At 38.6% G+C, this 15,175-nt stretch overlaps 1 protein-coding gene across 1 annotated transcript; it reads left to right on the plus strand.

The window, feature by feature from the left end:
• Positions 1–3,093: 3,093 nt before the first annotated feature.
• LOC126718076 (auxin response factor 2A-like) lies at positions 3,094–8,624 on the plus strand. The gene is made up of 15 exons (XM_050420138.1): positions 3,094–3,495; positions 3,602–3,714; positions 3,830–3,925; positions 4,048–4,104; positions 4,243–4,398; positions 4,635–4,719; positions 4,904–4,994; positions 5,187–5,351; positions 5,736–5,855; positions 5,985–6,060; positions 6,132–6,300; positions 6,426–6,575; positions 6,673–7,286; positions 7,399–7,589; positions 7,762–8,624. Exons 1-15 carry the CDS (start codon positions 3,468–3,470, stop codon positions 7,835–7,837), a joined length of 2,187 nt encoding a protein of 728 aa, XP_050276095.1. The 5' UTR covers positions 3,094–3,467; the 3' UTR covers positions 7,838–8,624.
• The last annotated feature ends 6,551 nt before the right edge of the window (positions 8,625–15,175 follow it).

Genomic DNA, 15,175 nt, shown 5'->3' on the forward strand with positions numbered 1-15,175 from the left:
TGTCTATAGGACAACTCCTCTTCATGAAACTGAAGCAACTTTTTGCCACTTCCAAAGATATTTCTTTCCTATAAAAAGTTTCTAAGAATTTTTCATGAAAAGTGCTACGTTCACAACACTTTCTACGATATTTTCATAACAAATTCTAACCCACTTGTTATTTTTTTCCACCAATAATAACATGTAATAACCTGACACTTAAAATTTATTATAAAAATGTTGCAAATATACCATTTTTCTCATGTTTCATTATCGAGTACTAACATCAGTTAACACTAAATAAAATCCTTCTAATTCTGTCTATAAGGCAAATCCTCTTCCGGAAACGGAAGCAACTTTTCCTCATTCCCAAAGACATTTCATTCCCATAAAAGTCTCTAAAAATATTTATTGACAAGTGTTACGTCTACAACATTTTTGAAATATTTTCACATCAAATAATAAGTAGTAATTTGTTAATGGTTTTATTTTGAACTCACTACCAAAATTATTTTTTTACTCACCAATAACAAACTGTAATTTATTGTAAAAATATTATAAACATAGTGTAAGGACTCAATTTGTAACGATCTCAAACCGGTCTTGGGTTCGTACGTTTAAGGCCCAAACAATATAATTTGTAGAGCGTGGGCTGAAAGGCAAGGCCTTGGTCACCGGACAGTGGATGATCATGGTACTCATACAGAGGAGAACCATGTTTGCTCAAGAAGTTTTTCTCCTCGACATGGCCTGGGAGGCTCTGGTTCTTGGCCTTTTTTCCCAGCCCCTTTTTTGGATTGCTCACTTCTCTTTTTATATTAGCCTTTACCCTTCCTCCAACGTCCATGTGTAGGTTTAGCTTTCCAGGGCTGATACTTGTCCCATCAGCCCATACCCAAAGTGGTTAGGGGTGGTTGTAAAAATTGAAAAGCATTACTCTGTCTGGCGCAGAGTATTTAATTGTAGTAATGACAGCTTTTCCTTTGTCCTTTGTCGCCATATTGTCCAGGGGTCCTTTCTCCATCAATGTAGAGGTGTTCAGTTTTTCCTTAAACTGTTCCTATACCGTACTTGCCCTTTCTTTCATGAGCGCGTTGGGATGCCGAGAACAGAATCATCATCGACTATATCTTTAGGCCATTTGGACTTTCACTATATGTCCTCGACTATATCCCTCCTCGGCTCGGGCCTTGGGCCCTAAAGCAAAGTGAGCCGGGGTCACAAGTTCTCTGGCCCCACACATAGCATTTCTCATATTTCATAAATAAAATCCTTTTAATCCTGTCTATAGGACAACTCTTTCTCGAGATTAAAGCAACTTTTCGCCGCTCTCAAAGAAATTTCTTTCTTGTAAAAGTTTCTAAAAATATTTCATGAAAAGTGCTACATTAACAATACTTTTTACAATAAATTTTATGTGAAAACTGATTACTAATTTTAATTTAAACTTATTACTAAAATTATTTTTTTTACGTATAATATTACGTTATAATATTGCAAATATTATAAAAACTTAGGCTGCGTTTGTTTTGGTTTAAAACCATTTCAGGAAATGGTTTTACGCCTCACCGTGTGTTTGGTTGCGCATGGAAAATTCATTTTCCGGAAAAACATTTCAGTTGACCGTAAAAATTATGGCTTTGACCCATAAATTTTTTTACACTTCTATTTTCACTTCAAACCATTTCCGGACTTCAGACGCGCAGAGAGAGAGAGAGAGAGAGAGAGAAAGAGTGAGCTAGAAGAGAGAGCACAGGTGGCCGCCCAACCAAGCTCCGGCCAGCCCAAATCGTGCCGCCCCCACCGCCGCCTCCACCGCCCAGATCACGCCGCCTCACCGCCTAGAAAGAAGAGAGAGTAGAGAGCCTTTTAGCTCATGACCGATCGCGCCACAAGGAAAGCCGAGATCGTCTGCCGAGATCGTCGAGAAATTGATGGCTTCCTTTCTTCCTCCAAAGCTTCGATCTTTACCTTCTCTTTCGACGAAATTGATGGCTCCGATCACTCCGATTTGAAGAGAATGGATCGTTGGGTTGTGGCCTGTGAGTCGATGGTGGTGGGGATCGGTGGTGTGGGTCCTTGGGTTGTGGGCTGTGGACGATTGTGTGGGTTTTTATTGGGTTGTGATGGGTTTGTTGATAGCCATTGTTGATGTTGATGGGTTGTTGAGGTGGATTTGTGGTGGTGTTGGTTGTTTTTTTTTAATCAAAGTTGTTGTGGTGGCAAGTGGTGGTCTGTTGTTGTGGGTGGGTTGTTGAGGAGAGTTTGTGGTGGTGGTGGTAGTTTTTTCTGATATAAAATTTGTTTGGAAGCTGAGAAAATGTGAAAAATTTGTGGGAAAATAACATTTTCAGAATGTTACTAAACACTGAAAATTGTTTTCTAATATAATTTTTAAAATACAACCAAATATTAGAAAATATTTTCCTTTCTCAAAAATATTTTCACCTGAAAATATTATACACCCGGAAAATATTTTACACTGAAACAAACACAACCTTATTACTTATAAAATTAGGAAAATGCTAATGAGTGTCTTTAGGGCATTGGTTAAGACTTCATTTTAGGAAAATTTTGATATCACTTTTATGGGAAATAAAAAAAGCTATCAGAATATTAATTTTTTTTTTTTTTTCCATAAAAATTTTTTATAAGTGAATTCTAAACCGTTGCTTTAAGGGTAGTCGTTCACATCCATAAAATAAGAATTCAAATCCTGAATCCATAAAATTATTATAAAAATATTACAAATATTCTGTGTCTCATGTTTTTCATTATCGGGTACTGACATCAGTTAACTTTTGCCTAAATAAAATCCCTCTAATTCTGCCTGTTAATCAGAGGACAGATCCTCTTCCCGAAACTGAAGCAACTTTCCGTCATCCCAACTAACAAAGGCCGTCTCATGCTTCCCAACCATACCTCGACAACCCACCCCATAACAAATGACGCCGTTAACACTAAAACCGTAGCATCTCCATTTGCCGGGAAACTAGATGACAAAGCGGTCAGAGAGTGCCATAGTAGAGGGTACAAGTAACCGGTAGTACCGGTTACCAAGTTTTAGACAATAATTCCAATTTCCATTACAGGTTGAAATAATTGCACAAAACACAGAATCTGACGCAGCATTGAGAGTCACACACACAGACACAGTACCACTCTTTCACACACAGAGAGAGAGAGAGAGAGAGAGAGACCACACCACTGAAACAGTACGAATAGTAATGGCAGCGACTAGCAGTAATATTTCAGAAATGGTTTCTGAAGAGTCAGAGAAAAAGGACGCAGATGATGATGCAACTAAAGCCAAAAGGATCGCAAAAAGTGATTGCTCTTGAATCCACCAGATTCATATTCCTTTTTCTTTCTTCTTCGCTCTGAAACTTTTTATTATTACCAATTAGACTCTTTTTTTTTTTATGGTGACGATCAATATCAATATCAATATCAATATCAGTTGCTGTTGAATTTTCTTCAAGAGAAAAATGGCTTCTTCGAGTTTTCCTGTCACCGGTAAAGTTTTTGGTCTAAATTCCAAGGGATTTGAATTTTGAATCAATTTTCAATCTGATTAATCATTTGAATTTGTAATGTAACATTTTCGGTGTGTATGATTTAGATTCAGAGGATGCGATATACAAGGAGCTATGGCATGCTTGTGCCGGACCTTTGGTCACTGTTCCTCGTCAAGGAGAACTCGTTTTCTATTTTCCTCAAGGCCATATCGAACAGGTAGCGCGTGCGATTATGCTAGTTTTTATTATATTTTTTCATACAATAAAGTACAAATATATATATTTGATTATTAATGGTGATTTTTTTTTGGATTGAATTACAATATGTATAGGTTGAGGCGACGACGAATCAAGTGTCTGAGCAACAATTGCCAGCGTATGATCTTCCTTCTAAAATCCTATGTCGCGTGCTCAATCTTCAATTGAAGGTAAACTTAGCTTGCTTTTAATTTCATATCACCTTCTTAATTGTTTAGATTTTTTGTTTTTTGTTTTTATTGGTATTGATGATGTTATTCTTTTGCTGAATTGAATTTGAATTTGATTGAAGGCTGAGGTAGACACTGATGAAGTGTATGCGCAAGTGACTTTGGTTCCTCATCACCAAGTATGAATGCTCTTTCTCTCTCTCTCTCTCTCTCTCTCTCTTTTGGAGTTAGGATTTATAATTGTGAATGTTTACGGAATTAGTGGAAGTAAATAATGGAGAAATGAATTAATGTCGTTTTGACTGACTTTTGAGCAGCAAGATGAGAATTTGGTGGAGAAGGAGGTTGTGGCTCCTTCCCCTCCTCGGCCTTGTGTGCATTCCTTTTGTAAGACACTTACGGCATCAGATACGAGCACTCATGGTGGTTTCTCCGTGTTGAGACGCCATGCCGATGAATGCCTGCCTCCGCTGGTTAGTTTAGGCTTTCTTCTTCTTGTGTTTTTATTTCATAAACTGGGAAGCACGGATACAGACACGGTGACATGGATCAATTTTTGAAAAATTATAACATAAAATGACATGACATATTCAAACACCAATATGACATGGATGTGATATGGGTAAAACAACCCTGAATGAAGTGTTTGTCAAATAATAATAATTATAATAAAAGTACCTGTCTTTTGTTTGGTTGGTCTCTTTTGCAGGACATGTCCAAGCAACCTCCCACTCAGGAGTTAATTACCAAGGATTTGCATGGAAATGAGTGGCGTTTTCGCCATATTTTTCGAGGTGAATTTTAAGTATATCATTAGCCACATTTTGTTGAAACTCGTCCAAGTAATTGTTTGATTCTGCAGTCCAATACTTAATTAATGGCATTGCTAAAGTTTCCATTGTTGTAAACTTCTATAGTTTGTAAAATTTTGAATGCATTGTTCTCATTAAAATGTGAAATACAAATTCTAAATGCCAGGTCAACCAAAGAGGCATCTTCTTCAAAGTGGCTGGAGCCTCTTCGTCAGCTCCAAAAAGCTTGTTGCCGGGGATGCTTTTATCTTCCTCAGGTTTACTATCATCTTCATGTTCAACCAGTTTCTCATGATTGTAAATTCTAGTCAAACTCTTTGTTTTTTTCTTCACTAATGACTACTAATTGTGCCTTGTTGTAACCATGGGGTATGTGGCATGTCAATTAGTTTATTTAATGATTAAAATCATTCATGTCTTATATGGTTTTTGAATCCTTTTACTGTTAGAGATGAAACTGGGGAACTTCGTGTTGGGGTAAGAAAAGCTATGAGTCCTTCAATCAACGTTCCATCTTCTGTCATATCTAGTCACAGCATGCATATTGCTGTCCTGGCAACAGCATGGCATGCCGTTAAATCGAATACAATGTTCATCGTCTACTACAAACCAAGGTGTGTAATTTTTCCCTACATTCACATAGGAGCAAATTAATTTCTTTTACCATTCATTGAAGAGATGTATTGCAATTGAATCCACTAATATTATAATATAAGGCATGTCTCTCTCAAAATCAAGTTTTGTGTCTAGAGCCTCACCGCCAACGTCAAGCGCTGAAATAGACAATGAAAATATCGTTGGTTGCAAGAATTATGTCAGAATTATCCATTTTAAGTAAATTAATGGCCAGTCTGTAATTGGGGAGCATTTTTGTTAAGGGTTTACTGGGAATTCTGATATCCTGATATCAACTAAATTGTATGCATTATCAATGAATACAACATTGTGCCCATGTAAAATGTTGAGCTTTACATGGTTCTTAACTGGCATTCTTGCAGGACTAGCCCTGCTGAGTTTATAGTTCCCTTTGATAAATATATGGAGTCTGTCAAGATCAACTACTCTATAGGGATGAGGTTTAAGATGAGGTTTGAAGGTGAGGCAGCTCCAGAACAAAGGTATTTTTTTTTTTTTTCATGAATCCTACTTATGATTTTGTTTTTTCTTGAAATCTTAACAACAAAGAAGGGGGAAATGTTATTAGAAAATTTTGTTGATTTTCTGACCTACTTGTCTTTATGGACTAGGTTCTCAGGCACAGTTATTGGAACTGAGGATGCTAATCCCATTAGGTGGCCTGGGTCAAAATGGAGATGCCTGAAGGTACTTACTTATGGTGCATAAGCCTGTATGAATACATGATCTTTACATACAAAACCTTGTGTTCTTTGCAGGTTCAATGGGATGAAAAACCTTCTGCTGATCGTCCAGAGAGAGTTTCCCCTTGGAAAATAGAACTTGCTTCGACTCCCACTCTAGATACCCATCCTGTGTGCCGACCGAAGAGGTCTCGTGTAAACATGGCACCATCATCTACTGATTCCTTTGTTTCTACAAGGGAAGGTATGAAGCAACTTGCTGACATGCTTCACAACTCTTTATTCTTCTCCTTCTTTCATCCTAATACCGTGCTTGTAGTTTGTTGAGACTTGAGACACCAATATTAAGCCCAATGTTTATATGATCAGATTTGTCTAAAAATAATACAGACCCTTCACCAGATAAAGGGTTATTAAGGACTGTGCAAGGTCAAGCAATCTCAACCATTGGAGGTGTCTTTGCTGAGCATAATGACTCAGACACTGCTCAAGACCCTGCTTTACGGATTCAATCACAAGGTAAGAATCAAACATGATGAATTTTTAGTTAAAGAGTGAGACCAGATCATTGTTTCTAAACCAATGCATGAAATGAAGTAAATGAATCCAATTTCAGGTTCTCATAACCTGCACGAATCATTTGGGTTCAACTGGTCGTTTATTGATCAAAATCCTGAAAATGCTGACCAATTGAAGAAGCATGTTTTAGATCAGGATCAAAGATCCAACTTCCCAGGATGTTCACAGTCCATGATGCATCCCTTCAATAACATGTTGAAACGCAGCATGAAGCTTCCTGCAGCAGCAACAGTTGACCAGCATCCAGGAAACGAGTTGTTTCCTCTTCTGTCAACAACAAATATGGAGGATACTCCTTGTCCATCAATGCTGAAATCACAGCCTCTACTTTTCCAAAATGAAATTTTAAAATCTAAAGGAGATGACAATTGTAAACTCTTTGGTATATCCCTTATTAGTAATCATAAGGCAACAGAACCAGCCATGCTACATGCTGATTTTATGCATAGGCCACAAAGGCAAATTGCTTGTTCGTCATACCAGCAGCAAGATTTGGTATCCAACCTACAGTCACAGCAAGCAGAGTGTGCAAAGCCTGCAGAGATAACAATTAGAGATGATGAATGGGGGAAGCCTTTTCAAGCTTTAGAGCAGCTTTCTAGGAATTTCCACGGCAGGTTTCAGGGCAGTCCCACCAGAACTTGCATCAAGGTTTTCTCTTACCCATTTAAGTTCCATTAATTTGCAATGTTATTCTGAATGATGTTTCTCTTTTTAAACGAATAAATGCAAATTTGCTTTCTGTTAACATCCATAAAAACAGGTTCATAAGCAAGGGGATGCAGTTGGGCGGTCTTTGGAACTTGCTAAGTTTGATGGCTACAATGAATTGATAGCAGAGTTGGATCATATTTTTGAATTTAATGGTGAATTAATTGCGCCCAACAAGAAGTGGCTGGTGGTTTTTACTGATAATGACGGTGATTTGATGCTTGTTGGAGATGATCCCTGGCAGTAAGTACTAGAACTTCTGGCTTTTTTTCCCCCTTTTGTCCCTCAATCATGAAATTGCTCCACAACTTAATGTATCATTGCTTACATAATTCACTCCATAATTTTGGGAAAATTGGGTTTCTATAATTTTGTTTTAATTTCAATCATGTTTTTGTGGATTTGTATGAAGCAGAGAATTTTGTAGCATGGCCCAAGATATCTCTGTCTACACTCGAGAGGAGGTACAGAAGATGCATCCACGATCCTAGAATCCAAAATTCAATGAAAGCTCATCAGTTACAGACCACAAGATGGGTTCAAAGTAAGTTGATTGATTGACAGTTTTGGGACTGAGTCCTAAAACAGGTTTGGTCCTACCTTTTCATGGCCATGGATAAGCTTGGAGTGCATAACTCTAGTTTTGTTGATAATACCTTATAGAATGCTGTCCTTCCAAATAACTCACCCATTGAAAGTTTGGTTAAGCTCTTAAGTTAACCAGAATTTTTCTTCCTTCACTATAAAAGGGAAGAGAAGGGGGTGGGGGGAGTTTGCAAAGTTGAGGAGGTTATCTAAATGGAAATTGTTCCAGTTGATTTCGCTGAGTAGAGAAGGTTGTCTAAGTAGGTTGCAAGAGTTGATCCGAGTCGATTTCACGTATTTTCAAAAGTGTGTATTGGGCGTTTGGGGGGGGGGGGGGGGGAGCTTTTTCATGCATATTCTTGGACTCAGATTGTTAATGTTGGGATGTACTTGCACTATCAGGCAGCTTTGAAGCCCATATATTTGGCAATCTATGCATGGCAGTATACTATTTAGTCATTGGAGAGATATATTTTAAATTGGTAAGTTAAGGAAACTTGCCGTATTTGATGTAAAGAAGTTTTCACATTCTGAATCTGCCATGTATTAACTAGGAAGTGCTTATACTTTCACGTTCAAGTAATAGTGTAGGCAAGAGGAAGAAAGTAGTTTAGATCTTTGTAATGATCTTTTTGCCGGTCCAACCCTTTTTTTTCTTCCCTCTGATGATTAATTAATACTTGGATTCTTAAATTCTGTTCTCTCCGCTTTGGTTTTCACAACTACCTTGCATTAAATTAGAGGTTTCTTTTTGGCTTAAGCATATTACCAGCCAATAAAGTATATTATATATACTGTGAACTTCACGAGTACCCAATAATGGATCGTGCTGTTAATATTTGTCTTCAGTTCAGAGAATTGCTGCGATTGGAAAATGGTTTCTGAAAATTAGTTTCAAGGGGCTGCTGTCCTTGAGGACTAGTATAACATAGACCTGTGAAAGCTGACTAGGAAAAAAGTATCTTATGCACTAGTTACATGCATCTATGAGATCTACACAATGTGAGAGACATGTCTCATGTAATTGATACATGAGAATGAGATACCACCTCAACTCTTAGGGAATTTGTTCCGTGTTAAAAGTTCTAGGGAAGAAAAAGTACTACAAGCCCAATTTTAGGGCAATAAAATGGATAGACTTGCTTTCTTCTGCAATTGAATTGCTGGATTGTCTAATAGGAGATGATCACCGAGCATTTGGATAGTAATTTTTTAATTAAAAAAAGAAAAGAAAAGATACAGTGGGATTTGAAACTTATGATGAGGTTTCTTATTCACAAGAGATTTTAACTTGAACCTACTTGGATAGTGAATTTATGGACGTAATTCACATATATTTACTTAATTTTTTGTGAAATAAAATTCTTTGGGTGTCAGTCATAATAAGAAATTACAAAACTTCACGAGGGACTTCTAGCAAGAATGTAAGGGCAATCCTATTTGCAAATTCCGCCTCTGTGGGCATTTTTTTTTATTTTTTGTTTGTAAAATTTCTCCACTCATGCTTCCTTCAAAGTTCATTCATTCTGTTCTCAACTTTAAAAGGAAACATCACTCTTCAGCCAAATCCTTGACGTCTTCGACGTTATCAATATCAATTAGAGAATAAGTTCAATAAAGTTGTGGTGTATAAGTCCATATTTACAACCTCCAATTAGGCAATGCCACATCATATTGTTCAATTAAAAGCATAAGACCTAAAACACACAATCACAATCTCATTTAAATAGTTTGGGCAACTGGTGTTAATTTGATTGGGCATTAGTTTAAAGAGTGTTAATTTAAATAGTTTAGGTCTCATTTAAAGAGTTGCCTTTGATTGGGCAACTCTTGTATCCTCCAACCATTTTGTGTGGCTGAGTTTTGTGAGGTGTTCTCACAATGGAGAGTGTGGGTTCTTGTTTTGGATGGTACCCAGGCCAAACGATGACAAAGGATCCTGGGCCTCCAAGAATGGATGTTTGATTGTTGGTTGATGAAAGTTCAATTAGTGTATAAAACACTATGAACGTTTAGACCCCCAATTTACAAATTACCAATTCAAGCTTAATGTCAAACAATTAATGTGCGGAATATGAATATAAGCTTAATACAGAATTGATAAACAATCTAGACCAAATAAAATTACATTCACAGTAGAAATTAAATGGAAAATATTAAGGGAAGAGAGATGCAAATACAAAGACAACATACGATGTGTTATCGAAGAGGAAATCGAAACCCTCGGCGTAAAACCTCTCCGCCGCCCTCCAAGTGGTAAATAATCCACTAAAAAATGTAGTTGGGATACATGAACAGCAGAAGACCCTCCAAGCCTAATCTACCTAATCTACCTAAGCTCTCCAAGCTCCTACTCCAACGAGGTCTCATCGAACCTATTTCTTTTTTAACTTACCGGATTCCACTAGTTGACCATAGCATCAGCCAATATGAAATTAGTCCCTTCTTAACTACTTCCCAAACACCAAATGACCTTCTTACAGATATGGGTATGGTGAGAAAATGTTTTGGTAATGTACCTCTCAAGGATTTAACAATGGAGAGGAAGGGAGTAGAGGGATTTGAAGAGTCTTTATGTGAAGATTGGGAATGAATCAATCTTGTTTTTCTCTAGGGTTTCTCTCTCAAAATTTTCTCTGGAAGCTCTCTGAATATCATGGGTATAAGGGTATATATATAGAAGGGTGAGAAGGAATGTGAAAAGTCAGTTTTTTCTAAACAGGGTGGTCTGTCGACTTGACCTCGCGACTGGGCTGAGTCGCGAGTTCAAGCCGTGAGCTAACGGCCTGGCCAGCTTGGGACTTTTGCCCTGTAGTGCAACAACCGTCATGACTCTTCAGCTCCCCCGCACACTTCACACGTGTGCTGCAGTTGGTGGCTTGCCAGTCGCTAGTCAGCCGTGAGTCCCAGCCGCGAGTCTCTGCATCCTTGCACAATCTTGAGTATTTCTTCACACTCTCTCACTCACTACCTGAAAGTTCAAATATGTGTATAAACACCCTTGAACGTTTAGACCCCCAAATTACAACTTAACCAATTCAAGCATTATGTCAAACAACTAGTGTGCGGAAAATGAATATAAGCTATAATATAGAATTGGATAAACTATCTAAACCAAATTAAAATCACAACCCACAGCAGATAAAAAAAGGCAAAGATAAAAGGGAAGGAAGATGCAAACACAAAGACAACATGCGATGTGTTATCGAAGAGAAAACCGAAGCCCTTGGCATAAAACCTCTCCGCCGCCTTCCAAGTGGTAAACAATCCACTAGAAAATGTAGTTGGGATACATGGACAGCAATAGACCCTCCAAGCCTAATCTACCCAGTGCACCTAAGCCCTCCAAGCTTCTTGCTCCAACGAGGTTGCGCCGAACCTTTTTCTTTTCTAGCTTCCCGGATTCCGCTACTAGACCATAGCATCAACCAATGAAGATTGGTTCCTTCCTAACTGCTTCCCAGAAATCCAAACAGCACTCTCACAGTGATGAATATGTGAGAACAGGGTTTGGTAAAATGCCTCTCAAGGATTTGACAATGGAGAGGAAGAGAGTTGAGGAATTTGAAGAGACTCTAATGTATAGATTGTGGGTGAATCAATCTTGTTTTTCTTTAGGGTTTCTCTCTTAAAATTCTCTCTGGAAGCTCTCTTTCATTTGTGAGTAAAAGGGGTATTTATACTGGAATGAGAGAGGAATGTGAAACGTCAGGATTTACAAAATAGGGGTGGCTCGCGGCTTGACCTCGCGACTTGACTGAGTCGCGAGATCCAATCGCGAGATAACCGTATGGCCAATTGTCCTGTTTTGTCTTGTAGTGCTCCAGCTAGCATGATTGTTCACCTTCCGGCATGCTTAGCACGTGTGCTGCGTCTGGCGGCTTGCAGTCGTGAGTCACCCGTGAGGCCAAGCCGCGAGTCTCTATTTTCTTGCACACTCTTGAGCAAACTTCACTCTATCTCACTCACTACCCTTACAACAAACCCACCTAAATACAGGGTTACTAAATGCTGAAATACAAGCAAATTTGGCACGGAATAAAGCCAATAAAATGGTTGATTAAATTCAACCTTACACTACCCTTACATGATTCCCACCTAAATATAGTATAAGGTTGAATTTATTCAACCATCTAATTGGCTTTATTCCGTGCCAAATTTGCTTGTAATTCAGCATTTAGTAACCCTGTATTTAGGTGGGTTTGTTGTAAGGGTAGTGAGTGAGATAGAGTGAAGATTGCTCAAGAGTGTGCAAGAAAACAGAGTGTCGCGGCTGGGACTCGCGGCTGCAAGCCGCCAGAAGCTGCACACGTGCCAAGCATGCTGGAAGATGAACAGTCATGCTAGCTGGAGCACCACAGGACAAAACAGGACAACTGGCCATACGGTTAACTCGCGACTGGATCTCGCGACTTGGTCAAGCCGCGAGGTCAAGCCGCGAGCCACCCCTGTTTTGGAAAAACCTGACGTTTCACATTCCTCTTCACTCAAGTATAAATACCCCTTTAACCCACGATTGAAAGATAGCTTCCAGAGAGAATTTTGAGAGAGAAACCCTAAAGAAAAACAAGATTGTTTCACACACAATCCCTACCTTAGAGTCTCATCAAAATCTCTCACTCTCTTCCTCTCCATTGTCAAAACCTTGAGAGGCATTATACCAAACCTGGTTCTCACCATTATCATCTCTGTGAGACAGTCGTTTAGAGTTCTGGGAAGCAGTTAGGAAGGAGCCAATCTTCATTGGTTGATGCTACGGTCTAGTAGCGGAATCCGGAAAGCTAGAAAAGAAAAAGGTTCGGCGCAACCTCGTTGGAGCAAGAAGCTTGGAGGGCTTAGGTGTACTGGGTAGATTAGGCTTGGAGGGTCTATTGCTGTCCTTGTATCCCAACTGTATTTTCTAGTGGATTGATTACCGCTTGGAGGGCGGCGGAGAGGTTTTTCGCCGAGGTCTTCGGTTTCCTCTTCGATAACACATCGGGTGTTATCTTTGTGTTTGCATCTTCCTTCCTCTCTATCTCTGCCTTTATATTATCTGCTGTGATTTTATTATGTTATGACTTAGATAGTTTTTATCCTATTTCACATTATAGCATATGTTAAGTTTCCGCACACTTGTTGTTTAACATATTGCTTGTGTTGGTTAAGTTAATTTTTGGGGGTCTAAACGTTCAAAAGTGTATTGGTACACGTTTTTGAACTTTCATATAGGGTTACTAATTGCTAAAATACAAGAAAATTTGGTACGGAATAAAGCCAACAAGATGGTTGATAAAATTCAACCTTACAGTTGGACTAGGTGTGGCTCACCGTGATTTTGTTGGGCCGTTTTTATGAACCAATCTATGCACAAGACGTGGATCCCACAACACAAGTATGCATATATATATATATATATATATATATATATATATATATGTTGGTTGAGTGAATAATTAAGAAATGGCAATTAAAAATATATAGCAAATAGAATGACAGAAATCTTCTAAAATAGAATGGGGTTATGCTATCTTTTGTTTAGTGTTGAGTACATTGAGTCCTGCTTTACTAGGATGTATCACAAGGTTCAATAAAGTTCAAAGGTCACAGACTTGAATAACTCTACTTAGGCTTTCAAGACTTGTGAAATTTAAATTCCTTTGAATCCGAGTGCCTCCTCAAGAGGATCTCCTACAACACCTCAATCTTCACTCTATCTTAAGTAAAAAGCTCAAGATTCTTTTATGGTGCTTTCTTTTGTATCTTGAGTGCTTCTGTCTAAATGAATCCCTCTGGCTTGGGTGTTACCCCTTTTTATAGTGCTATTTGAAGATTCTTCCAAATCAACAATCCACCAATTTGGTGCTTTGGGTACCAGAACCAATGTTATGTCTGAAACATTAATGGCTGGTCCTTTCTTTTCTTTTTTCTTTTTTTTTTCTTTTTTCTTATTTCACTTTCTTGGGGACTGATAGCTAAAAGCCCACCTGCTGACTTTCCTCTTGGAGAGAGATCATTTCTAAGTAAGTCCAAATTCTTCTCCAAGGTCAAAACTTCTCATTCCTTCCCCAAGGCCTTAAAAAGGACACCTCAAAGTTTTGAGGTTTTGATGTTGACTCCTCATAACTTGTTTCTTTCCCTAAAATTGGGTGGATTCCTTTTTGCTAATGGTGTAGCCAGAAAGGCTCTTGGCCATCTTTCTTCTTGGTTCACCTGTTCTGCCTTGCCCAAGGTCCTAAGTTCCTTCAATAGGTGCTGGGCCTGAAATCACCATCTGTCTCTACTCTCTATCACTCTCTTCTGGGTCATAGGAAGCTAATGTTAACAGGACCTCCTTCACCCTTCATGCCCCTTTTTACATGGGCATGTCATATCATGAGCTGTCTACGTCCTGGTTGGAGTCTTCCAACTTTTCTCGAGGATCTACTCTCTGAGGCTAGTGGATCTTGTGCAATCTGGGCCCAGATGCTATTCACTCCTTTGGACTTTCTTAGGTATCATGACTTCTTTACATCCTTGGGCCAAGCCTTCCTCATCCCTCATTTTCTAGGGCCCAAGACTTACTTTCTTCTTCTCATGGGCCAAGCTCTCCTTTTTCATTTTTAAGGGCCAAGCCTTCTTCCATTTCTCATTTTCGTGGGCTGGATCTTTCTTGCTTTTACGGGCCTAGCTTCTTTCTACATTTTGGACCTCAATAGAGAGGAAGATTCAATTGGCTATACAGAGCTCCGTTTGGGTAGGCTTCCCAATGACACTTTCTAGTTTCTTCTTCAATCTCAACCCCACCACATTCCTTCATGTTCTCATTGACCCAAATCTAAAATCCTCTAAATGTAAGCCCACTTGAGCTAATATGCAGGCTTCGTAGGGGGAAAAAAAGGGTTCTTAGATCTACCTTGGTTGGCCAAATCCAAGGTACCCATTTTCTATTTGTGAATTATTGCAAATCCAGAAGTTATAGTCATGTTTTTCAATCCTATTCTTAAAGGTGTTGGGGACGTTTTTGTGACAATGGCCAAAATGCTAAAACGGTTGGAAAAACACATGTTTGTATCGCATACAAAACATATGCAACGGAAAATTAAAAGATCTACTTCGTTCGCAATTGATAATATGTTCTATGTAAATTTCAGAATATAAGAACAAGAGAGTGTACCTTGGTGCGGTGAAAATCAAAACCAAAGATTAGAAAAACTTGCGAACACTTTTAATCTTAACTTTAATTCCACTTGTGCCCAAGAAGTGCGGTCTCTCAATCAATTTAT

Source organism: Quercus robur, chromosome 3, assembly GCF_932294415.1.
Source record: "Quercus robur chromosome 3, dhQueRobu3.1, whole genome shotgun sequence".
Lineage (NCBI taxonomy): Eukaryota > Viridiplantae > Streptophyta > Magnoliopsida > Fagales > Fagaceae > Quercus > Quercus robur.

Coding starts and splice junctions, on each gene's coding strand:
- LOC126718076 (XM_050420138.1), top strand. CDS start 3,468: ATGGCTTCTTCGAGTTTTCCTGTCACCG. Junction 6,061..6,131: donor CAAAATGGAGATGCCTGAAG/GTACTTACTTAT, acceptor TGTTCTTTGCAG/GTTCAATGGGATGAAAAACC. Junction 7,590..7,761: donor GTTGGAGATGATCCCTGGCA/GTAAGTACTAGA, acceptor TGTATGAAGCAG/AGAATTTTGTAGCATGGCCC.